We start from the raw sequence: 24952 nt of genomic DNA, 5'->3' as shown, positions 1-24952 counted from the left end.
AGTGGGTGTGGGGTACAGCTCCCAACAGCACCTCAGCCAAGCTGCCTGTGCGGTGTGCAGAGCCCACTGGCAGACTGACCAAGCTGTCAGGCGAGGAAGAGATCGATCATGCAGCCCCCTACTCTGCTCTGTCTCTTTTCTCCCCTCTTCTGCCTCCTTTTCTCTGGTCTCCACTTTTGCTTCCTCTCCTCTCCTTCCTTCCCTCCTCTGCCCTCACAGCTCCCTGGCAGTTCTCCTGGGAAGCCAGCAAGGAGTGTAGCCTCCACACACTGCCCAGCTGTTCATTTGGGGTGCAGTTAGGCGCCATGATGCACCCCAGAGTCACTTCAGTGGCTGCCAACCGCTGAGAGAAGGGGTTGCTTTTTAAGAAGCTGCTCCATGCAGATGCTCTTGCTCAGTGACCAGGGATGGAGTAAGAGTGGGACTGTTTGGGAAAGAGAGGACAGGGAGAAAGATGGGGTGGCAGGAGGGATTGCAGGCTGGTTGGCTGGCTGAGTTCATGGAGCTGCAGAATGGTGGAATGGTGGGGAGAGAATAGAGTGGTGCAGCAGGGTGGGGGAGAAGCCCTAGCAGAAGACTTTCTTGGCTTTCCCCACCTGCTTTTCTCTCTCTGTCAACCGAGCAGTGGATGTCCCTTTACTTAGCTCTCTCCCTCACCCCCCACTCCAAAGTAGGCCATTGGCCACTAGGTTCGGCATTGCTGTCGTTTCCCAAATAGGTGAGCTTGTCTTTCATAGCCCCTTCTTCCCTCTGTGGGGCGATTCCTCTGTCCTCTTGACAGAGGTGGACTTTTCAGAGTCTGGCTGAGACTGTGTTCATACAGAAAAGTTATCTGAGAGCATGTTTTGTACACAATACCTGTTTGTAAATCCAAGGCTTTGTTTTGCACAGTTTATACACTTCTCTGCCTGTCTCTTAGAAGCAAATATTACATGAAACCTGATGCAGTAAGTTTTATTTCCAATAATATTTATTGGAAGTTAAAATATATTTATGCAGGTCCTAATAGGTACAATTCAGCTTTTTAACTATGAAAGCTCTCGTGCAACAAAGGTTTTTTCTATTTTGTCAGTTTAAGAAATGACCTTCCCATCCCCAGTGGCAACCCTGACCCTGTTTCCAGTTCACAAAAACAGGGTCAGGGTTGCCACTGGGGATGGGAAGGTCATTTCTTAAACTGACAAAATAGAAAAAACCTTTGTTGCACGAGAGCTTTCATAGTTAAAAAGCTGAATTGTACCTATTAGGACCTGCATAAATATATTTTAACTTAGGGTGTTGAAGTTAGGGTGTTCAGTTTTATCTTCTGTAAAAGGCAGATGAACTGCCTTCAGAGAACTTCTGAAGATTTTAAATGTAACTATGAAGGGATTCTGAATCTGCTTTCAGCAGGAGGAAAGAAGGTCTCTGAGCACAGGCAGATTGTATGCCATGGTGAGCCTGGCATCAGACTGGGGTGGCAATGTGGGTGAGATGGGCAGATCAGATAAGCGGAAGGTTGAAGACTCTGTATCCTTAGAATGTGTGAGTGATGGAGTGGAAGGAGTGCCTCTGAGCATGGGCAGTGTGTATTCCATGTTGTCCTACTCTCTGCTCCCCCACCCCGCCTCAATGATCACCAGCCGCCATTGAATTCGCCACCATTAGAGTGTTGTACCGGAGAGACCTGAGTTCAAACCTCCATTCAGCCATGAAACTAATTGGGTGACTCTGGGCCAGTCACTTCTCTCTCAGCCTAGCGTACTTCACAGGGTTGTTGTGAGGATAAACATAACCATCTATTCTGGGCACCTTGGAGGAACTGTGGGATATCCTCTACCATAAAAGCCTTGGGCGTGCGGCCGTGCCGCCCGTGTCTTTTTCACCTGTTCTGGGCATGCGCGGAGCGCATGCCCAGATCGGGCAAAAAAGATACGGCCACCCAGAGACGGGCGGCCATATTGGACCAGGCGGTGGCCGCGGCGGAGCGACTGGCTCCGATGGCGGCCGCCGCTGTTACGGCGAGAGGGCCGGGAGGAGCAGAAGCGGCGGGCCGAGGAGAAGCGGCCGCCGCCAACGGCAGGAGGAGAGTGTGGCCGAGGCGGCGGCGGAGCCGCGGCCTCGGCCAAAGGTAGTGGTGGCCGTGGCGGGGCGACTGGCCCCGATGGCAGTGGCCGCGACACCACCGAGAGTACGGGTGAGGCGGTGACGGGGCGACTAGCCCCGATGGCGGCCGCGGCCTCAGCAGGAGGTGGCGGTAGCCGCGGCAGCCGAACAGGAAAGGATTGGGCCCGCTTGCGGCCACACTCGGGGGGCGGGGCCGTAAATAAATCTCTTTTCCCCTTAAGGCTAGCACCCGTTATTACAACGGGCTAAAAATTACTAGTAAATAAATAAATTAAATTAAATCAGTACTAAAAGTTTGCCAAACAAGTCCTAAAATATGAATGGATAAAAATTGTGTATGTTTTCAGGTGATGGAGGAAATGATGTCAGTATGATCCAGGCAGCAGACTGTGGAATTGGAATTGAAGGAAAGGTACAGTATTTACAGATTATATTAAAATGTGAACTACTGAAGGTGTTCAGATCTGTCTTTGAAATGGTGCAAACAGTGACCAGGGTCCAAACTGACATATCTGGGAGCTTTTGAACAACCCCCCTTCAAATGGCTGCATTCAATCAATTTGGATCTCTAGATCAGCCTCCAATAAGGTATGGAAAGCATTTTGCCTTCTCCCCAAACAGGGTGGTGGTGTTTGAGGGTGGGAATTGAACCTCATCCACTGAGTCTATGTCTACTATATTATGGCCAAATTCAAACGTTACACAAAACCAGAGTTACCCAAGGCAGAGTTTGGAACTCATTAGATCCGAATGTGTGCAACTGCAGTTGCGCGGTGGAAGTGGTCTGCGCTTTGCCTTGCCAAATTCCAACTTGAACCTTTTGTTTGCATTAAGGCTTGAATGGGGACGACGCCATAACCACAATCCGTGCTGTTTTTGAAACCGCAGTCAGAGAGATGGCAGCACAGACCTGCCCAGCCTGCTTCGTGCCTGCAGCAGTTCTTGCTGGCCGGCTCTCTGAGCACTAGCCTTGCCTCTCGTATCTCCAATGCAGTAATGCAGTTGCCTGGTAACAGGGATGCCACCACATCCTATCCCATACAGGGGCATTCCCTCTTCCCACTCTGTCCCTTGCTCCCCCCACCCCCAGCAAGCTGGAGGGAAAGGGGACAGGATGACAGGATGGGCACTAGGTGCTTTGCTCCCCAAGAATAAAGTGACAATGATGTATGTTCACAAGCACAAACACTCCTGGTGGCGATATAAGCAGAGAACCTCATTAGAGCACCACGATGGAAGAGTGTGTGTGTGAGCGGGGGAGGGGGGGTAATGCAGGGTTGGGTTTAAAAGACAGCCCCAACCAGGGATTCTTGAACAGCCAATTTTTTCACAAATATGTTGGGAGGGGGACCAGCTCCTTCCTGTTTGGGGTACCTTTGTGGTTCCTAGCTTACTCATGAGAAGGGCTGGGCAGCAGGAACAGCATTGCCAACACTGTGAAGGGAAATTCCTCATATATGATGCCGATGGATTCTGATCCCAAGCTGGCCATTCATTGATCCCAAGCTGGCCATCTCTCTGCACATTCTACTAGAGCAGCAGCAACGTCGGCAGCGTTTTCCACTAATGTTGAAGAGAACTGCAAGGCGGCCACCTGGACGTCGCCTTCCACTTTCACCAAACATTACAAGACCGCTGATTTCGCGTCTGCCCGGGCAGCCTTTGGCAGACGGGTCTTGCAACAAGTTCTTCCTCGCTAGTAGACCAGAGTGCTCCCACCCAAGTTGGACAGCTGTGCTATGTCCCATGAGATGTCCCTGGCTTCAACAACCGAGAATGGAGCTTTGGTTTCACTTACCGTGAAGGCCTCTTCTGGTTGCTGGGGCCAGGGACATCTCGGCCCGCCCAGTTGTAGTTTTGTGCTCTGGTCTATTTCCGATGAAACGGTACGGTCTGACATTTAGTTGTACAGTTGGTTGCTACACTTTGTTATACTGGAATGTTTAAACCTGTTTATTCTGACCTGTTGTTTCTACTGTTTTGTACTGCCTTTGTCCTCTTATGTTTTGGCCTGAAAGAACTGGGGTGGGATTATTCCCCTCAGGCTCTACTGGGCGTGGCTTAGTTTTTTAACTATTTACTTTCTGTCCTGCCTGGAGCTTCTGAGAGAGGATAACCCAAACAGCTGGCCGATCGGCTCTTGAGAGTTTAAGGTCATGGGGACACCCGCCTCATAAGCTCCTTTTAAGATTGTAGGCAATCGCAACCACTTTAGTGATGTCGCTTTAGTGACATGCTGACACTTTCCCCGCAGTCTGGCAATGCACGTGCTATGGAGCTTGCTGGGATCAGCCTCAGTGGAATAGGGAAAGGGAGGGGCTCCCCTCTCCTGAACCCGGAGGTTGCCAAACCACAGTTGGATTAATGTCTACGATGCAATTTATGGTTTGACATTGAAACTGCAGGTTCATCAACCTCTGGTTTCACATTATTTGTGAATGCAGACATTGCGTTGTAATAACAAGAATGTTATGTATAAAAATCCATTGTTTGATTTTTCAAATCTGGAGATGAACACTGTTCATATGTCGAAAGTTATACAGTGCTGACAGTGTTACTATGTTTTATTTGCTGTTTAGGAGGGAAAGCAAGCGTCTTTGGCTGCTGACTTTTCTATTACACAGTTTAAACACATTGGCAGGCTACTGATGGTACATGGTCGAAATAGTTACAAAAGATCAGCAGCGCTTGGTCAATTTGTCATGCATAGAGGCCTTATTATTTCAACTATGCAGGTATTTAATTTCCTTTGCTCGCATGAAGAATGGTTTTTGCAAGTTTTTGTTTTATACTGTTTATTAATTTGTACATGGAATTTATTATGCCTATAATAATAATTATGTTCTTTCTGCAGGCTGTATTTTCTTCAGTCTTCTATTTTGCATCTGTTCCTTTATACCAGGGTTTCCTAATGGTAGGGTAAGTTAGAGAAAACTTTATTTCAGAGGATTTTTTTTAGAGACAACCCATATGAGCATTCTCCATTATATTCTTCATATAGTTAGGGTTAATGAACTGAACAGCAATATTCACTCTCTGGCCCCCGGGGCTTTTAACTTCTTGCTTCCAAGACAATACTGACTCACTTCAGATAGTATCGAGTGAAATACATGGCACTAAAGACTGTTTCACTCAAGGCAAAGTTACTGTAGGAAAGTACATGAATCCTTTCAGTTCATTGCATGCTATGAATACATGTGCATCAGGGATGTAGGGACTATGGAGCAAAGGGGGACCATAGTCTGTGGGCCACCTGTGGGCACCCCTTGCTCCCCTAGGTTGAGGATCCTTTCACCTCCTGCACAGTCTGGAGATCTGTTTTAGTACCACCTAATCTATGTTTGTTTGGGCAGCCGCAGTCCACCTACTTTACTCTTCCTTTCTGCTGGCCACACCCCCTCCCAGGCTTCTCTCCAGTCACAGCTCTAGAATCCTCTTCCCCCTGCTTGTGTTTCTTATCATTTAGCCCTAGTAAGGAGGGAGTGGAGCAGCACGAATCCCCAGTCTCTTTTCTGGTGTGGGAGCAAGTAATGTCTGGGTATGTCTTTGCCCCTTGAGAGCTGCCTGTGGGAAAGCCCCAAGCTCCTCTCCCAGAGCTGGAACTTACAGTTGAGCTTTTGTCTTTAAGAATTGCTTCAGCATTGTTTTTCAGCTCTGAAGGAAAACAGGAGGTGGGAGGAAAGGCTGTGAGTTAATACAAGGGAAGGGGAAGGGGAGAGACGTACTGAGCGGTTTATAAAGTTTCCCTGATGTGGTGAAGAGCTTGTAAAACATTGAGTTTGAATGCATTTTCTTCCTCTGGGGGTTGTTTGCTTGTTGCTTCTGAAAGACTCCCTTGCTCGGCCCTGCCTTCCTCCAGATGAGACAGATGGGCTGATTTCAGGCTTCTGCGCATGCATGCCGAGCCGAGGAAGGGAGTCTTTTGCCCTCCCTCCTCCTGCAGTCAGTCAGTGAGTAGGCAGCAGCCATGGTGGTGAGTGTTCTCCAGGCTTTCTTTTAGCAGCAGCACGCCTGTCTCCACTCGCCAGCAGGCCGCTAGGGGTGTACATTGTCCGGAATCCCCGTGGTCCAGCACAGGGGGGGGAGTTCCTCTTTAAGGGGGGTGGTAGTACTCCCCCCCCCCGTCGCTCTTTCCCCTCCGGCACTGGCGGTTTCCAAAATGTTCTTGGGGCGGCAGAGTTCCTCCCTGCCGCCCCTGCCCCTGTCATTGTCCTTGCTAGCGTAAAAGTAGACAAAGCTGGTGGCGCGCATGTGCCCTTTGCGGCATGCGCGCTTCTCCCTGCTGCTGGCACGCGCAGCGTGACATATGCGGCGCGCATGCGCCAGCGGTGGGGATGAGCGCGCGCCGCAAAGGGCGCATGTGCGCCACCAGCTCTGTCTACTTTTACACTAGCAAGGACAATGATGGCAGGGGCGGCAGGGAGGAACTCTGCCGCCCCAAGAACGTTTTGGAAACCGCCAGCGCCGGAGGGGGAAGAGCAGAGGGGGTTAAGTACTACCACTTCCCCCCAAAGAGAAACTCCCCCCCCCGCCCTTCCGAACCGAACCGTGGGGATTCCGGACCGGTCCGGAGGCCTTGTCAAAGGCCTCCGGACCGAACCATGCACACTACTACAGGCCGCCTGCCCCAGCCAGCCCTGGTCCCTGCCCCAGAGCCGCCATTCCTTTCATAGTTTGGGAGGCAGAAAAGCTCTCGCCACCATCCTTCTCCGCCACCGGAGGAGGATGCAGCGGCTTTAAGAGTTTAAAAGAAAAAAGCCCCGCCCTTAGGTGGCCATTACCCTGGCCCCCTGGGAGTCCCTGTCCCAATTTCTGCCAGCGCAGTGTTGGCAACCCTACTCTCCCACTCCCCACTTCTTTCCACCGAGTTGGCAGTCCTGTTTACCTTTGGAGGCAAAAAACAAGGAAACCTAGGAAGAGAGAGTTCAATGGCAGGTCCTTGCCCTGGGAGAGATACTGGGGGCTTGGCTGGTATGGATTGGAATGATATTTGGGGAGGACGGCTTGGGAGAGGACCCAGGAACCCTAGTGCGAGTTAATTTTTCTTTCTTGGCTTTCGTCTCTTCCCCACCCCCTTCGTTTTCCTGAGATCCACTCTTCCCCTTTCATATTTACCTCCTGCATTGGGGTGCTAAAGTGAGAAGGAAGCTGGGCTGCTTTTGCAGTCTGAGGCTGCCGCACGTTTTTAAAAACAACTTTGGGTCCTCCACCATTTGATCTGGCCCTGGCCAGGGCCCTGGGGAGCAGGAGGAGTGTTGGGGCTTCCCTGTGCACGTTTCTCCTCTTGCCATCTTTCCTGCTGAAATAGCATGGACGAGGAGGGCTTTTGTTCTAGAAACATCAAAGATGAAGCAAAGAAACATTTGAGACTAGAGGTGGAAGAGGGAACACAGTTTTGAGGCTAGAAGCTTATGCCTGTCAGTACTTAATTGTGATTTTTCCTGAAGAAAGAAGTCAACCCTTCTTTCTCTCCCTCCTGTCTTCCGTGCACATGAATGTATACACTAATCAATTCAAAATGTATGGTTATACCCCAACCATTCAAGCAGGCAGGGGTTTGCGTGTACATAATATGTGTGCATCATTTTAAATGACATTTTACTGTGAAATGTCCTTGTTAACGACTTGTGTTTGTGGCACATGTGGGATGCTGGTATCCGGTAGCATAGCTATAATTGAACAAGGTGTGGGACAAATGTCCCTTGGCCTCTGAGGGAAAGAGGTTCCACTGGCTGGGCAACAGCTTGCTCTTGACTCTCCCCTTCCCGCCCCTCTGAAGAAGAAGGTGGGGGGAGGGGCCCATCTTCACATTGTCCCTGGGCCCTCTCCAACCTTGCTACGCCCCTGATGCGCATTATTTTCATTGAATCAACATGCAGGAGAAAGTCCCGATCCTTAGTTTACACAAGGAAAGAGATAAACATATCCAGGATCAGGTTGTATAGCTGCCTTGAGCCTATGAGAAAGGTAGAATTGAAAATGCATTTAAAATATGTGTTGTTGAAAGAAAATTTTTGTAGAGTAGTCCAATATACTATAGCTTGTATGAACATCAAAATTGTATTGGGAGAGGGTAGAACTTTCTTTAATGGTATGAATTAACATAACTCCTCCCCCCGCCCTCCCAGGTATGCAACCATATACACTATGTTTCCAGTCTTTTCTTTAGTGTTGGATCAGGATGTGAAACCAGAAATGGCACTGCTATATCCAGAACTTTACAAAGACCTTACTAAGGTATGAATATTTAAAGTGGATATATCTCTGTGTATAGGAGATATCCTTTTTGTCTACATGAAGCAAAGCACCTGCCTGAAGATTGTAATCCTTGAAACCTGCTCTTATGTTCATAGAAAACTGCCATAGAATAACTTTATCATAGAAAGCACTGTTGTTCATCTTGTTGCTAGGAAAATGCATTCACTGGACTCAAAGTACTCTTGGTCATGTGTGCTTCCTAAGATATCTATTAATTTTGCACATAACTCCTAGAATTATATACCTTCACTTTTATTATGCCAGCCTCAAACTGCTATTAATAAATGTTCAAATATCTGTTTGTTTGCTTAGAATTCTGTAAAGCTGAAAACATTACATAAATCTTCAGTTGCCTTTTGGGTCTGTTTCTGCTCTTCCACATAAGCTTTTGTGTAAACTCTTCTAAATACTGTGGCCTCATTTTAGAAGTTGGACTTTTTACCTTTAAGCAACAGACTCCATTCCATATCATGAGCTGTTTCAAAACTGCTCCTCTTAGCTTTAAAAGCGTGTTATGCTCCTATTAGTCTAAAAAGCAGTTTGATTCCTGTTTCTAAACACAAGTCAAAAGTCACAGTTAGTGTGTATCGCTAGTATCGCAATTGCCTGGATTGTAACCATGAATCACAGTTCATGTATCCAGGATTGTCATCAGGGCGCTGCCTCACTGGGCAGGGGCCACTGCTGATCACCTCTGTGCCCATAGCTCTCATGTGGTGGTGTCAGCAGAGCAACTCTCTCAGGACCCCCCCAGGTAGGAATTTCCCCTGGAGGGAAAATTCACCAAGCATCTCTTCAAACTGGGAACCAGTGTTTCTTCAACGTGGTCTCTGTCTTCTACACAAACGGGCTATGCACCTGCACAGAGAGCACATCAGAATCTAACAAGCTCGATTTCTCCTGCTTTGGGTAGTAACCTTGCCCCCAGCCGCTATATACGGCTGCACCACTCCTCATCTCCTCAGTCTTTCTTCGTCTGTGCTCCAGCGAACATGATGAGTCTTTCAGCTCAAAAATCTGTTGGATTAGGCCTATCCTGCTTGTTTTTTCTCCTGTTTGTTAGTTAGTTAGTTAGTTTGTTTGTTTCAATTCGTGCAGTGGCGCTTTTTCTTTACATTGAGTTTATTTTCCTTGGTCTTCCCTTCGGGCTGGCCAGCCTTCGGCATGCATTCCAGGCACGAAGAACTTCAAAAAGTGCATTACTTGTGGAGCGAAGCTCTTCTCCCTGGACACGCACTCGGAGTACCTCCTGTGCCTAGGGGAGTCCCACATAGTCGAGACCGGCTCGAATTGCCAGAAGTTTACTAAGCAGGCTCGTCATAATAGGGCATCTCGCTTGCGCGCAGCCCTGTGGGATTTGACTCTCCGTTAAGTCTTGCAACTTAAACTGTCCGTAGGAATGGCTGCCTCGGTATCGGCAGACCAACCCATTACCACTGCTGGAGAGGTCGAACATTTGATCCCAATACCGGGATCATTGGTCGCAGATTATCACATGACTCCAGCATCAGAGTACAGGGCACACTCGGAAGAGCTCCCCTCTTATCAGCCACAGGTGGCTTCTCTGATTTCGCCAGTCTCGGATGCGCAACCGAAAGCCAAAAAGGAGATCAAAGGCAAACAAGTGTGCATCGATGGATCAGGAGCAACCTCCTCCTCCGAAGAGGAAAGCTTCGGGCACCTTGGCCTCCTCGGCCTCGGTCAAGAAAGCTAGAGTTGTCCAACAGGACAGGCAGCAAAAGCCTACAAGGCAATTGCGGCCTGTTTCCCCTGAGCCGTCAGAGGAATCTCTTGTATGTGGCTGCAACGGGATCAGGACGATTCTTTGGGAGAGGACACATATTCCCCACCCAAGTTTGATGAACACTCTTCGTGGCTGCTGCACCGTCAGTCCCCTCCGCGTCGGTATCAAGATCGTCCCTTGTCGTACCACCAGGGTGTTTCGTGAGACTGTCAGGATTGGTACCACACCTTAGACTATCACTCCCCCTTGGTGGATGCTGAGCGTGCATATAATTCTTGGCGCCCATACTCCAGCTCGTACAACCGATACCGATCAGATGACATGTTGGCATATACAGACTATGCCAGACTATATGTTGCGATGTTCAGAGGACCACACATATGGTCAGTCCTCAATTCCTAGGCTGGAGAGGGCCCCTCCTTCTCATTCGGAGGGCCGTACCTGTTCTCCACATCATTCCTCTCAGGATCGAGAGGAGTGTGAAACACTGACTTTATCCGCATTGACTGAGCACCGTGAGTTGATTCCTGTCTTGGAGCCTAGTTCCCCCCTGGGATCGGCCCCTGCAACCCAGGAGTTGGCTATTCCTTTGCACCCACATCGGACAGTGAGGACAGTTCCCCAGATTCGGAGGATGGCTCCCTGGGATCATCGCCCCTCGATATCCACTCGGATTCAAAGCCAGTCTCCCCTTCAGAGGACCTGGAACTCTATACAGCCTATGTGACTCGTATGGCTTTGGCGTTCGGGGTGAACTTGGGCAACCCACAAGAGGGTGAATTGGACCCTCTGTTTAGCCTGATTGACTCAGAAGCTAAGGCCCCTGCAGCTCTGCCATTTAAGACCTAATATGCTTGCTCAACCCAAAATTTCTACAGGGTGCAGTTTCAAGAGGACACGGCCTTTTTGAAGAGTCATCCGATCCCCAGCTCTATTGTGGTGGAGGCCTCTCTGCAACGATATTGGGGACACAGTCAATCCGCCCCAAGCGATAAAGAGGGCAAGAAGTTGGATTCCTTTGGGAGAAGACTTTATTTTGTGGCTGCCTTACACTCCAGAGTGGCCAATTATCAGGCCTATAATGCCCGATATAACCTCTTTTTGTAGAAGAAGGTGGGTCCCTTCTTGGATCTTCTTCCACAGGACAAACGGGATGCTGCAAAGTCCTTCCTTTGGGTGGGTCCCTTCTTGGATCTTCTTCCACAGGACAAACGGGATGCTGCAAAGTCCTTCCTTTGGGAGGTGGTTCAAGTGTCCAAACAGGAACTTTACTCTGCCCATCACTCCGTGGAGTGTGCGGCTAAGGACATGGCCACACCAGTGGCATTGCGACGTCATGCTTGTCTTCGGTTTTCAGGCCTGCATTTTGAGGCTCATGCCAGGGTGGAGGGTTTGCCGTTCAAGGGTTCGAACCTGTTCTTGGAACAGACCGATGATATTCTCCAGAAGGTGCAAAAGTTAAGGAACACAGCACATTCCATGTCCTACACTTCTCAGTCGATTTTCAACGCGCTCAAAGTGTTTCTGCCCCTGTTGCAGGGGAGGTAAGTTTTGATTCAGACCAACAATACAACAGCGAAAGCCTACCTGAACTTCCAGGGCGATACCTCTTCGAGGGGCTTTCTGTCACTGGCCCTGGACCTGTGGTATTGGTGCCTGGACAACGGGGTGTCGCCGCAGGCAGTGCTTATTCAGGGTGTCCTGAATGTTCAGGCCAATGCTTGCAGCAGACTAACTGTGGTCTCCCACGAGTGGATGCTGCATCAGGGTGTTTTGAGGGACATCTTTGCTGACTGGGGAGTTCCAGCTCTGGACATGTTTGCCTCGCAGGACAATGCTCAGTGCCCCCTGTATTGCTCCGGGGGGGTTAGGCAAAGGGTCAGTGGGGGATGCTTTCATTTGGCCCTGGGCGGGCCCACTCCTGTATGTTTCCCCCACTGCCTCTCATTCCCAGGGTCCTGAACAAGTTGCAAATGGATCGGGCCAGGGCTATCCTGATCGCCCCGTGGTGGCCCAGGAGGCCCTGGTTTCCATTTCTGACCTGCATGGCGCTGGACTGGAGGACTCTCCCTGTTCAGATGGACCTGTTATTGCAGCAGGAACAGGGACGGGTGTTGCACCCGGCCGTTTGGTCCCTCCACTTGACAGCATGGCAGGTCCTCCCAACTTTCCCTTGAGACTACAAGAGGTGTTGGTGGCGACTAGGAAACCCTATGGCCACAAGTGGACATGGTTCAGGTCTTTTGCTGACCTGCTGGGGTTTGATGTGAACAATCCATCTGTGCAAGACATATGTAACTATATTTTATCTCTTAAGGAGTCTGGGCTGAAGCTTGCTTCCATTAAGGCATATTTGGCTGCCATTATGGCACATTCTCCCTCAGACCGGGCCTCTTGGTTCAGAGAGCCGCTGGTTAAAAGTTTCCTTAAGGGTTTGACACACTTGTATCCACATAACCCTGTAATGGCCCCGGCCTGGGATCTGTCTGTAGTTCTGGCTGGTCTTCTCAGGCCACCCTTTGAGCCTCTGGCTCAAATCTACTGACTTGGAATGTCACCTTTTTGGTGGCAGTTACCTCCACCAAGAGGGTTAGTGAGTTGCGGGCCCTGCGGGCTGACCAACTGTACCTGCAGTTCCATAAAGACAAGGTTGTACTCAGGATGGATGTCAAGTTCCTGCCTAAATTGGTGTCCATGTTTCACCATTTGTCCCCACTCACTTTACCTGTGCTCTTTCAAAATTCTTCATCGGATGCAGAGAGGCAGTTACACCGTTTCAATGTGCGTAAGGTGCTGTCCTTTTACGTGTAGAGATCTGCTGAATGGAGGAAGTGTCCCTCCTTGTTTATCCTGTATGATGGGCCTCGAAAGGGACTTCAGGTGTTGGCCCAGTCCATGTCCAGGTGGATTGTCTTCACTATTGAGTTGTGTTACTATCAGTTGGCACATAAGCAGTTGCCTTCTACTGTAAAGGCTCACTCTGTTAGGTCTGTTGTGGCCTCTGTGGCCTTTGATCGGGCGGTCCTGTTGGATGCTATTTGTCAGGCAGCTACTTGGGCTTCACCCCATTCATTTATGCAGCATTAGGCTATTGCTCGTAATGATGCTGTATTTGGCAGGGGTGTCCTGCAGTCCATTTTCACTTAATGTGCTTGTCCTGAAATAAAGATTTTTCTGGTTGTTTACCTATTGCCTCTGTTTTCCCTCCTCCTTGGGTGCTTGCTTGTTATGCGCCCATTTGTGCAGAAGACAGAGACCACGTTGAAGAACTACAGGTTACTCACCTGTAACGTTGGTTCTTCTAGTGGTCATCTGTACTTCTACACGCCCTCCTGTCCTCCCCACTTGGGTCGCTGAAGCTTGACTCTGTGGCTGAGGGGATGAGGAGTGGCGCAGCCATATATAGTGGCAGGGGGCGGAGTTACCGCCAAAAGCAGGAGAAATCAAGCTTGTTAGATTCTAACACGGTCTTTGAGCAGGCGCATAGCCCATTTGTGTAGAAGTACAGATGACCACTAGAAGAACCAAAGTTACAGGTGAGTAACCTGTAGGTCTCATCCCTCTATGGGTTTTGGTATGATTTTTTTTTTTACTTTTAAAATTTATTTAGCAACAACAGAACCCTTTTACTAAAGTTGCATGATAATTTTGCTGACTGAATCTGTACAAGTCCATCTTTTAAGAACCTAAGAACAGTCCTGTTGGATTAGGCTCTAAGCCTATGTAGTCCAGTATTCTGCTCCCCACAGTGGCCCACCAGATACCTCTGAGAAGAGATGAAGATATGGCCTCTCTCCTGCTGTTGCTCCCTTGGAGGAACCCTATAGTTATCAAGACTAACAGCCATTGATAGACCTGTCATTTTATGAATTTGTCTAAGCCCCTTTTAAAGGCATCCAAGCTAGTGGCCATCACCACATCCCATGGCAGAGAATTCTGTGCTGTGTGGAAAAAGTACTTCCTTTTTCTGGAAGGAAAATGTCCTGGCAAACAGTTTCATGGGATGACCCCTGGTTCTGGCATTGTGAGAGAGGGATTAAAATTTCTCTCTGTCCACTCTCTCTACTTGATGCAGAATTCTATAAACCTCTGTCATGTCTCCCCATAGTTGCCTCTTTTCCAAACTAAAAAGCCCCAGATGCTGTAGCCTTGCCTCATGAAGAAGGTGCTCTAGGCCCTTGATTATCTTGGTTGCCTTCTTCTGCACCTTTTCCAGTTCTACAATGTCCTCCTTAAGATACGGTCACCAAAATTGTACAAAGTACTCTAAATGTGGCTGCACCATAGATTTATATAAAGACATTATAATATTAGCATTTTTATTTCCGGTTCCCTTTCTAATAATCCCTAGCATGGAATTCGCCATTTCCATAGCTGCTATGCACTGAGTCAATGAAACTTTCAACAAGCTGTCAACCATCACCCCAAGATCTCTCTCCTGCTCAAACGCCATCAGTGCATACGTGAAGTTGGTGGTTTTTGTCCCAGTATGCGTCACTTTACGCTTGCTTACATTGCATTTGCCATTTTGTCACCCACTACTCCAGTTTGGAGAGATCCTTTTGGAACTCCTCACAATCTGTTTTGGATTTCACTACCTTAATGACACAAGCCTAGTTTAGTGTCATCTGCAAATTTGGCCATTTCACTCCTTACCCCAAATTCTAGATCATTTATGATCAAGTTAAGGAGCACTGGTCCCAGTACAGATCCCTGGGTGACCCCACTTCTTACTTCCCTCCATTGTGAAAACTGTCCATTTATTCCTACTCTCTGTTTCCACTTACCAATACACAGTTGAACCTGTTCCCTTATCCCAGGGTTTCTTAACCTTGGGCTTCCAGATGTTGTTGGACTACAACTCCCATAATCCTCAGCCACAAAGGCTATGTCTGGGGATTATGGGAGTTGTAGTCCAACAACATCTGGGGGCCCAAGGTTAAGAAACCCTGCCTTATCCCATGACTGCTAAGAGTCTTTGATAGGGAACTTTGTCAAATATTTTTGGAAGTCCAAATATACCGTGTCAACTTTTGCCTCTCCATGGGTAACTTTCTTGTGTTCTATTTAGAAAAATCTATTTAATATAGCAGAGTTGTTAATTGACCTGTCTTTACTGTTTCTTCTAGGGAAGATCATTGTCATTTAAGACCTTCCTTGTCTGGGTGTTAATCAGTATTTATCAAGGTAGGAGATCTAGCTAATTTTTCTTGGCTAAAAATGTTTTTCCTCAAATAGTGTTTCAGTTCACAATTTAATTTCCAAAACTTAGAATTTTATCCACAGATTTTTTATATTGCTTTCTGTGTTACTTGAAATATGATATGCAAGAGACTACTGTTTGTGTTTGGATTAATTTTTTTTTGCATTGTAAATTTTCTTTTAATAGAGTATTTGAGAGGGGGAAATATTCAAGATACTTGTTTGGAATGCACTATTGGCATTTTGGACACATCTGCTAAAATTATGCCTGTTTGTAATTAACATTTGTCTACAAAACTTGGAGAATGAGTACTTTTCATATTTCATACACTGCATAGTAACTTGTCTTCATAGAACTGAATCATGTTTAAGAAATCTCAATATTGTTGGCTAAAACCTTTATCCATACTTTAATCTAGGGTCACAAATAAAATGAAAGCTTGATGAAATTCTAATTAACAGTCACACAAAGAGCAGATATATTTTACTGAAATGTGCTTAATTGTTGAAAGTTTACTTTAGTGACAACCTTTTAAAAAGTGTTAATTTCAGAATGATTAAAACTGCTTTCAAGTTTTCTTAAAAGATGCAATTCTAAGGAAGGATGGATCTGTACTATCTTATGTCTTTCTTAGGTGGCATTCTGATGTATGGAGCTCTTCTGCTTTTTGAATCTGAATTTGTCCATGTAGTTGCCATTTCCTTCACGGCACTAATCTTGACTGAACTCCTGATGGTTGCACTTACCATACGAACATGGCACTGGTTAATGGTAGTGGCTGAATTCTTCAGTCTTGGCTGCTATGTGGCCTCTCTTGCATTTCTAAATGAATATTTTGGTGAGTAGCTATCACCCCTATAATACATGCTTAACTTATAGCCTCTGTTGTCCTGTAATGAGATATCATATCTTTACAAAATTGTTAGTCACCAACTAAAATACTGAAGGCAATATTGCTGTAAACGTTGTCTAAATTATGTTCTGATTAATTGACTTAAATCTAGTTATGCTAATCAGTTGTCCTAGCTGACTCCAGGCAACTTGTACAAAAGAAATGGCATTTATTGCAAATAAAAATCTGATATTTACCCCAAGGGCTTGCGCATATCCATTAGGATATTTCCCACCCCCAAACATCCAAATTTAAAGCCTTGGGGGACACATACAACAGCTGGTCCCTCCAGTCCTTGTATTGTGGCTTTTGTCTTCAGTTCACCTGAAGTAGGTTTATAAAGCAGTGCTTCACTTTGAGAATATGCTTCAGAGAAATTATTTTGTCAAACATTATTTGATGCCTGGGGGATTGCCGGCAGGAACTGGGTGGTATCTGCTTCGGCCAGGAAAATCCTCTAAGGTGTAAGGGTGAACATGTTTCGGATAAACCAGAAGGGGACAGAGTAGAGCCAGGAGCTGAGCAGAAGGAAACACAGGACAGCTTGCCAAATGGGACAAATGATGGTAAGGGGGATAGCACATGCCAACACCAGGTGAGGGACCCGGCATATAGATGTCTATATACCAATGCCAGAAGCCTCCGAGCCAAGATGGGTGAGCTGGAGTACTTGGTTGCTAATGAAAACTTAGATATAGTGGGTGTAACAGAAACATGGTGGAATGGGGAGAACCAGTGGGATACAATTATTCCTGAATATAAACTCTATAGAAGGGACAGGGAGGGGAGGATTGGAAGAGGAGTAGCACTGTATATCAAAGAACGGATAGATTTCAATAAGCTAGAAAACCTAGGTGGACCAGAGTCCTCCACAGAATCATTATGGGTAACATTACGAGGACTGAAAGGAAATGTGTTACTAGGGATCAATCACCCTTCAGATCAATGCACTGAGAGTGACCTGGAGTTCAAGAAACAGATAAGAGAGGCGTCAAAGAGAGACAGGGCAGTAATAATGGGTGACTTCAACTACCCGCACATAGACTGGGTAAATTCACATTCAGGTAATGACAGAGAGGCCAAATTTCTAGACATGCTAAATGACTGTTACTTAGAACAGTCACTGAACTAACCAGAGGGATGGCAACCTTGGACTTAATCCTGAGTGGTGCCCAGGACCTGGTGCAAGATGTCAGATTTGCAGAACCATTGGGTAGCAGTGACTACAGTGTGATCCAATTCAGCATATATGTGAGTGGAGAACTGTCAAGAAAGTCTAACACAGATGTGTTGGACTTCAGAAGAGGAAACTTCTCAAAAATGAGTGGGCTGGTAAGAAGGAAGTTGAAAGGGAAAGTCAGGAGGGTCAAATCACTCCAGAAAGCATGGAACTTCTTTAAAACCACAGTATTAGAAGCACAGCTGGAATGTATACCAAGAAGGAGGAAAGGTACCACCAAATCCAGGACACCAGCATGGCTAACAACTAGAGTCAGGGAAGCTATAAAAGGGAAGAAGACTTCCTTCAGAAATGGAAGTCCTGCCCAAATGAAGAGAACAGGAAGGAACATAAACTCTGGCAAAAGAAATGCAAGGATTCTTGCATTCTGTCTTCACAGCGGAAGATACTGACCATATACCCTCTCCAGAATTGTGCTTTTTAGGTTTAGTGGCTGAGGAACTGGGCCAATTTGTGGTGACAAGGGAAGATGTTCTAAACTGTCTTGAAAAGCTAAAAATTAACAAATCGCCAGGGCCAGATGGCATCCACCCAAGAGTTCTGAAGGAACTCAAACATGAAAATGCTGATCTCCTAGCAAAACTATATAACTTGTCCCTACAATCAGGCTCTGTACAAGAGGACTAGAAAGTAGCCAATGTGACTCCGATTTTCAAAATGGGGTCCAGAGGGGATCTGGGAAATTACAGGCTGGTCAGCTTAACTTTGGTGTTGGGTAAAGCATATTTAAGGACAAAATGGTTAAGCATATAGAACACAGGCCTTGTTGAAGGAGAACCAGCATGGCTTCTGCATAGGAAAGTCTAGCCCCACTAACCTTTTGGAGTTCTTTGAGAGTGTCAACAAGTTTGTGGTTAAAGGTGATCCAGTTGACATAGTATACTTGGACTTCCAAAAAACTTTTGATAAAGTTCCCCACCAAAGGCTTTTGAGTTAACTTAGCAGTCATGGAATAAGGGGAGAGGTTCATGTGTGGATCAGTAACTGGTTGAAGGACAGGAAACAGAGAGTAGGAATAAATGGACAGTTTTCACAATGGAGTGAGTGAGATAGGAAGTGGGGTCCCCCAGGTATTGGTACTGGGACCAGTGCAGTTTAGCTTTTTCATAAACGATCTAGAAGTTAGGGTGACGAGCAAAGTGGCCAAATTTGCAGATGACACTAAACTATTTAGAGTAGTGGAATCCACAACGGATTGTGAGGAGTTCCATAAAGATCTCTCCAAACTGGGTGAGTGGGTGACAAAATGGTAAATGTGGTTCAATGTAAGCAAATGTAAAGTAATGCACATTGGGGCAAAAACACCAACTTCACATGATGGGATCTGAGCTATCGGTGACTGACCAGGACATAGGAACATAGGAAACTGCCATATACTGAGTCAGACCATTGGTCTATCTAACTCAGTATTGTCTTCACAGACTGGCAGCTCATTGAAAGTGTCAACTCAATGTGCAGCAGCTGTGAAAAAGGCTTATTCCATGCTAGGAATCATTAGGAAGGGAATTGAAAATAAAAATGCTAGTATTATAATGCCCTTATACAAATCTATGCTTCGGCCACATCTGGAGTACTGCGTACAGCTTTGGTCATCATGTCTTAAGAAGGATATTGTAAAACTGGAAAAGGTGCAGAAGAGGGCAACCAAAATGATCAGGGGCCTAGAGCATCTTCCTTATGAGGCTAGGCTACAGCATCTGGGGCTCTTTACCTTGGAAAAGAGGCCACTAAAGGGAGACATGATCGAGGTGTATAAAATTATGCATGGAGTGCAGAGGGTGGACAGAAAGAAGTTTTTATCCCTCTCTCACAACACTAGAACCAGGGGTCACCCCATGAAACTGAAGGTTGGGAAATTTAGGACCGAATCTATGGAATTTTTTGCCATGGAATGTGGTGATGGCCACCAGCTTGGATGGCTTTAAAAGGGGCTTAGACAGATTCATGATGGACAGGTCTATCTCCAGCTTCAGAGTCACAATGCCTCTCAATACCAGTTGCAGGGGAGTAACAGCAAGAGAGAGGGCATGCACATACCTCTTGCCTGTGGGCTCCCCGGAGCCATCTGTTGGGCCACTTTGTGAAACAGGATGCTGGACTAGATGGGCCTTGTGCCTGATCCAGCAGGGCTGTTCTTAGGTTCTTATTTAATCTGTAGGAGAATAGTCTTCTACTAACCTTTTTCAAACCTTTCAGAGCTCTCTAACACATTTATTTCTGTATTTTACATCTTTTTATTTCCTTGTTTTTCTATAAATCTGTCCTTTCTTCTTCCATCTTATCGGAGCAGGTATAGGCAGAGTGTCTTTTGGAGCTTTCTTGGGTAGGTATAATTGCTATTTCCTTAAAGGTAAAGTGCACTATAGAGCAACAAGACAAACTCGCCAAAATATAAGTTCATTTTTTTCCTTGCACTGGTTAAACTAAAGAGCTGATTTCTAAATTCTTAGGCCAGCTGCTTTAAAGATCTTTATTGAAAATGATTAAATAAGGACTTGACAAATCCCAGGCACCCATGGTGCCTAGACTAGAATATTCAGAGGTAGAGTTATTTAATAAAATCTTTATTTGTCCCAGGCAGCCCTGTTTCTGTTGTAAGTATGTTACTCGTAAAGGGGATAAAGAGAAGCTTGTATACTCTCCCACTGTACAGTGTCTGTCACTAAGTCCAGTAATTTTGTCAAGTATCCATTGTCTGGCTCCTAAATCCAAAGAATATTTGTCAAGGCCTAGATTAAATTATTCATCACTCAATTAATTGGTTTTATTAAATTACATATTTCAAACTCTTAATGAAGATACATCTTTTTCCTTTTTTTTTTTTTTTTGAGGATCCTTCAGGAAAAGGTGGACAGTTATTCTTAATGGTCAGAATTCACCATTTAATTTAAAATGTAGAAAAATAATATTCATCAAATTTTGGAATGAAGAATATTCTCTGTTACCTGTTCCAACTTGTATCTAAAAAATTAACTAATTACAGGCCCTCTTAACATAGACAAATGGAACTATATCGTGAAATATCAAAGGGGGTATTGAAATGGACTTTTGGTTGAGTATTGTGTGTTTCGATTATTCTTTGAAGAATAACTAATAGAGTTCTGCCCGGTTGTTTCAACAGAACAAACTCAAAATGTTTTGAGTGTTTCGGCCATAGGGAACAGTGGGGAAACTTGAAACACCCCATTGTTCCCCTGAGTAGCTCCCAGGGACACCAACCTGGATTATGTGGTGGGGCATGATGGGTGCTACCTACCATCCAAACCACAAAAGAAATGATTAAGCAGGTGATTTTTAACAAATTGTTAACCTTCCCCAAAAACCTCCATAGTATGCTATGGGAATGCAGAAGTTAGTGAAGCACAAGTTGTAGTCCAACATCTGGGGACCCAAGGTTAAGAAACCCTGGTATAAGGGTTCTTTCTTCCTCCTAGTCCCTTCAAACACATTTTGAAATTCCTTCCTTTTGTATCTCCCCTCCTCCTTCTCCCCAGACAATGGAGGCACAGTTGCCCATGACAACACTTGATTTGTGTGATAACAAACCAACCAAGAAGCAAGGAGATTGCAAGCCAATGGGAAGCCAGTGCCAGAAAACCAATTGGCAGGGGAAAACAATCCTCCAAAATGGCACTTGGAACATTGAAATGTTTCAGTCAAAATAGGATTGCTCTATTTTGAGCTTGAAACATTTGAAACAGCCCGCTTTGACATCAAAACATTTTGCACATCCCTAACTGGGATGATAAAATGTCAGGCAAATGACGACTCTTGAGTTGACTTTAACAATTAAATATTTGTTTTGGACATATTGAGCATTTGTAACAGGGAAGAAGAGAGGCTATAATTAATGGGGGGAAAGGGTTCATGCAAAAATCCATTCAGTTCAATATTTTTAATTCTAAAATTAACTTTAATTTTGTTTAAGCAATGCTGGATTTCCCAAAGATGTCCAGTTTTAACAACTTGTCACTGTTTGTCATCATCTTTGCCTTGGAGCAATGGAGTGACATTTTCAAATTTTGTCTTGGCAATTTTATTCAGGCCATATTCAGGACAGACTTGATGAATGAAGAAAAACATGTTTAGAAAATCATAAAACTAACCTAAAATTAGCTAGCACTTGACATATTATAGTCCTAAAGAATAGCCTGTGACAGTAGTTTAATGATATTTATTGATCTTGCACATTGGACTTTCCCCTCTTTCCTGCTTTTATAACATTTTCTCTTTTTTATGTCTGTAGATTTTGCCTTTATCACAACTGTGACCTTCCTGTGGAAAGTGTCGGCCATCACCGTAGTAAGCTGTCTTCCACTTTATATTTTGAAGTACTTAAAACGTAAATTTTCCCCTCCAAGTTACTCCAAACTTACCTCGTAAAAGTGACTGAACACCTTTGGGGGGTTTTCTCACCAACATTACTTCAGCTAGAAATTGCTTCAAGCTTACTCATTCTACTTCAGTCTGAGAGAGGCTTCAAGAGAGAAAAAGGACAGCCAGTGAAATGGAGCAAACAGCACACACACAAAATGGGAACATCTGATGGGTGTTACAGTGAACTGTGTTAACAAAAACATCCAGAAAAGAGAAATTTCAATTTATATGTGCCGCTTTTTCTAAACGTCTGAGTTAATAGTGCTTCTAAATTTATTTAATGGCTACTGTAAAGGATTTATTCCTATTGCACTATTTTTCTGCACATGGGACTGAAAGTGTTTTCCCCATAAAGTCATAACTTCCCAACACACTGTTTCATCAAAATACTCATTTATTCCCATGTGAACAAAAGTGTAACAAAACTAGAAAATTGTAAATGCCATTGTCTGTATTTGCTGCTACATGTTAACTCTGATATATGCACTGTATGAATTATGTACAGATGTCTGCATAGCACAGTATTAGTTTGGGATCTGTGGTCCTTTTTTCTGTACTCTCCATTGCTAGCTGCATTAAGACATGTAATACCTGAATAATTGACAGCAGCTTTTGAAATGCATATGGAGGCCAAGTTGCACAAAATGTGTTGAAAATAAACTTCTGTACATAATTCCATTACACCTACTCTTCTGTACAGACTGCCCAAGATTTTAATATTCACTAAATGTTTTATAAGCTCCTACCTGCTTTGTATTTTTTAAATGGCATTTGCGTGTCAGCACATTTCTGGACATTTCATATAGAAATTAACCTAATACAGCTTAATGAAAACAACCCAATAGCACTTCTGTGCAGCCTTCATTCCCTTTAGTGGGGGTTGCACACAAGCCCCACTGAAACAAAGAGAAGCTGTGTGACAGCCGTCCTCCTAGGCTTTGCCCAATCCCCTCAACCAGTGATTTGTCCTAGGTGCAGGAGTTCCCATGTATAGCTCCCCGTCTGAAATAGTTTCCCCATTAATTTCAGTAGGGGGAGCTGGTCCCCCCATACACACAAGCTCCATGTGAGCAGAACTGTATACAAAACTCTCAGTCAGGCAAGTATGTGTAAATTGCCTTGTAATCTGTTTACTTAAGGTCACTCAGGTAAAATAATAAAATTGACATCTTAATAATGGTAGAAAATCCATCATCTTCCAGACCATAATTTGTGTATTTCTGAGTTATTGCAAGAAAAGAAAATGACACTCTCTAATCTGCTGTAATCTTGAAGGATAATTGTCTAAATCCTATGTACTGTATCATTATGCAGGATTATTTTAATTTTATTTTTTGCCCTCAGTCTTCCCTTTTCCAAGAAATGCATGTACCAGGTTAGTCAGCATAGTCAATACCAGCTGAAAGAATAGAATTTAGCCATGCTGCTTAACTGAGAAAAATAATTTGTTTGTACATTTTAAGTACATGATTGTCTTTTATATTCTGTTATACTGTTTTGTTAAACTTTCACAACAAATCTCTTTTTGTAGTCCCTTAGAACCAGTCTCTAACACCCATGTTGTTGTATAATGATGCTAAAACTTAAACACTTCCAGAAAAGACTGTTGCAGAATTATTTGAGCTACAATCCACTCAATTTGTTTTTAAGATGTTTATCAGCTGATCCTTCCTTTTATTTTTAACCATTCTTCATTATAAAAGCAATAAAACCTAATTTCTACCAAATATTATTATTACTGAAGATTTGTAAAATAAATGTGTTTAGTATCATTTCTTTTATGTTGCGCTCATTAATATTTCTGTGACCTTTATGGAACAATCAGTTGATCACTATCCCCACTAGATGTCGCTGAGCAACGGATGTTCTATGTGCCAGCACACTGCTTTGCTCATTACGTGTGAAGTTTGCCAAGCTTTTCTTACATTGTGATTCAGTTTTGTGAATTTTAGCTTCCCTTTTCTCAATAATATGCCAGATCATTCTGGAGCAGTTATAAACAAACAACTACAAATTATCAGCTGCTAATGAACAAAGTAGCTAGCAATACTATAGCCAATGTCAATTTTTATTGTAATGCTTTATCCATATATTCTGATAAACAAACCTCCTACCATGTTAAATTCAGTACAAAAGCTCAAAGATGCTTGGTCATCTTTATTGTGGGCTTAAACTAATAAGAAACAATTAGACCTGACTGGACAATTGCAAGAAGTAGCTTTACCCTAGCACATCTGTGTACAATAACTCTAGTATATACATATATGTGTATTGTATATCTCTTATGTATATAAATGTGTATATCTGTATATTAAAAATGAACTGCCAATTATGTGGTTACTGTGAGAGCAATGTGTAAATAGCACGCAATGAACCAACATGTGCAACTTGCAGTTTATAGCTTACTATGTTGGATGCAAACAAGTTGCTTTTGATAGGAAGAAAAACATTCCGATTTCACAGTGACTGTGCTGTTCAGTATGAGTTGGAGGAGAGGGGGCAGCACTGAGTATTGTTTCTACCAAGCAACCTTTTATTTTCGAGTACCTGTCCTTGTGTGAGAACACAGGGAAGGAAAGTGACACATTGCTCTGGCACAAGTGTAAATGGCCCTACTTCAAAATCACTATTTTCAGTTCGTTTCCACTGGCCTGCCTAAAAACAATCAATCTAACTTTTGCTCCATGGCAGAGGAGATGAAGGTGGGGAAGAGAAAACAGAGCAAGTCAACGCTTTTCTCCCTTCCTTTGTGCTGCTGCCATACTTGATTATGAAAAAGCTCTAGATTTTCTAGCTACAAATTAAACTCCAGGTGTATTTTAACTTGTAATGCCCTGAATTACCCAAGTTGGTTCTGTGGCCGAACTGAGCCAGAAGGGAGTTATGGCAGCACTGCATCATTGTAACATGTTTTCAGTGCTATGCTCTCTTAGCAGCAAAGCCACAAAACAGCATTAGAAAGAAGAAGAAATGTAGCAGCACTAGCAACAGCCCCCACACTACAACACTCTTGGCAACTGCACTGCCAATCACAAAGACACTTGTCAATCATAGCACCCCTAGTTCAGCCATTCATTGAAAGTACAAATGAATATGTGGCAATGACTGTAATGCCAGAATTACATAGCCGAA

The 24952-nt window shown here is 44.8% G+C and overlaps 1 protein-coding gene and 1 long non-coding RNA gene across 6 annotated transcripts in view; one reads left to right on the top strand and one right to left on the bottom strand.

Moving 5' to 3' along the window:
• The window catches only part of ATP9B (ATPase phospholipid transporting 9B (putative)), a 282460-nt gene extending 258913 nt beyond the window's left edge, over positions 1-23547 (top strand). For 3 of the 5 annotated variants that reach the window (XM_053249182.1, XM_053249184.1, XM_053249185.1), the window contains 8 exons: positions 2454-2518; positions 4686-4841; positions 4961-5025; positions 8235-8343; positions 15238-15295; positions 15946-16149; positions 19734-19766; positions 21690-23547. In XM_053249182.1, coding sequence (XP_053105157.1) covers positions 2454-2518; positions 4686-4841; positions 4961-5025; positions 8235-8343; positions 15238-15295; positions 15946-16149; positions 19734-19766; positions 21690-21826 — 827 coding nt within the window. In that variant the 3' untranslated portion in view covers positions 21827-23547. Of the gene's footprint in view, positions 1-2453; positions 2519-4685; positions 4842-4960; positions 5026-8234; positions 8344-15237; positions 15296-15945; positions 16150-19733; positions 19767-21689 lie in introns of those variants that run through there. The other 2 variants (XM_053249183.1, XR_008306909.1) reach the window with 2 other exon arrangements.
• LOC128324515 (uncharacterized) lies at positions 4890-21920 on the bottom strand. Its single transcript, XR_008306910.1, has 3 exons — positions 21820-21920; positions 7222-7437; positions 4890-5014 (listed from the first exon to the last, which is right to left on the bottom strand). It is a non-coding gene; the product is annotated as an uncharacterized LOC128324515 (long non-coding RNA).
• Positions 23548-24952: the final 1405 nt, after the last annotated feature.

This window comes from Hemicordylus capensis, chromosome 4, assembly GCF_027244095.1.
Source record: "Hemicordylus capensis ecotype Gifberg chromosome 4, rHemCap1.1.pri, whole genome shotgun sequence".
Lineage (NCBI taxonomy): Eukaryota > Metazoa > Chordata > Lepidosauria > Squamata > Cordylidae > Hemicordylus > Hemicordylus capensis.
Note: the sequence above shows the minus strand (reverse complement) of the source record. Positions and strands in the feature narration are given on the sequence as shown.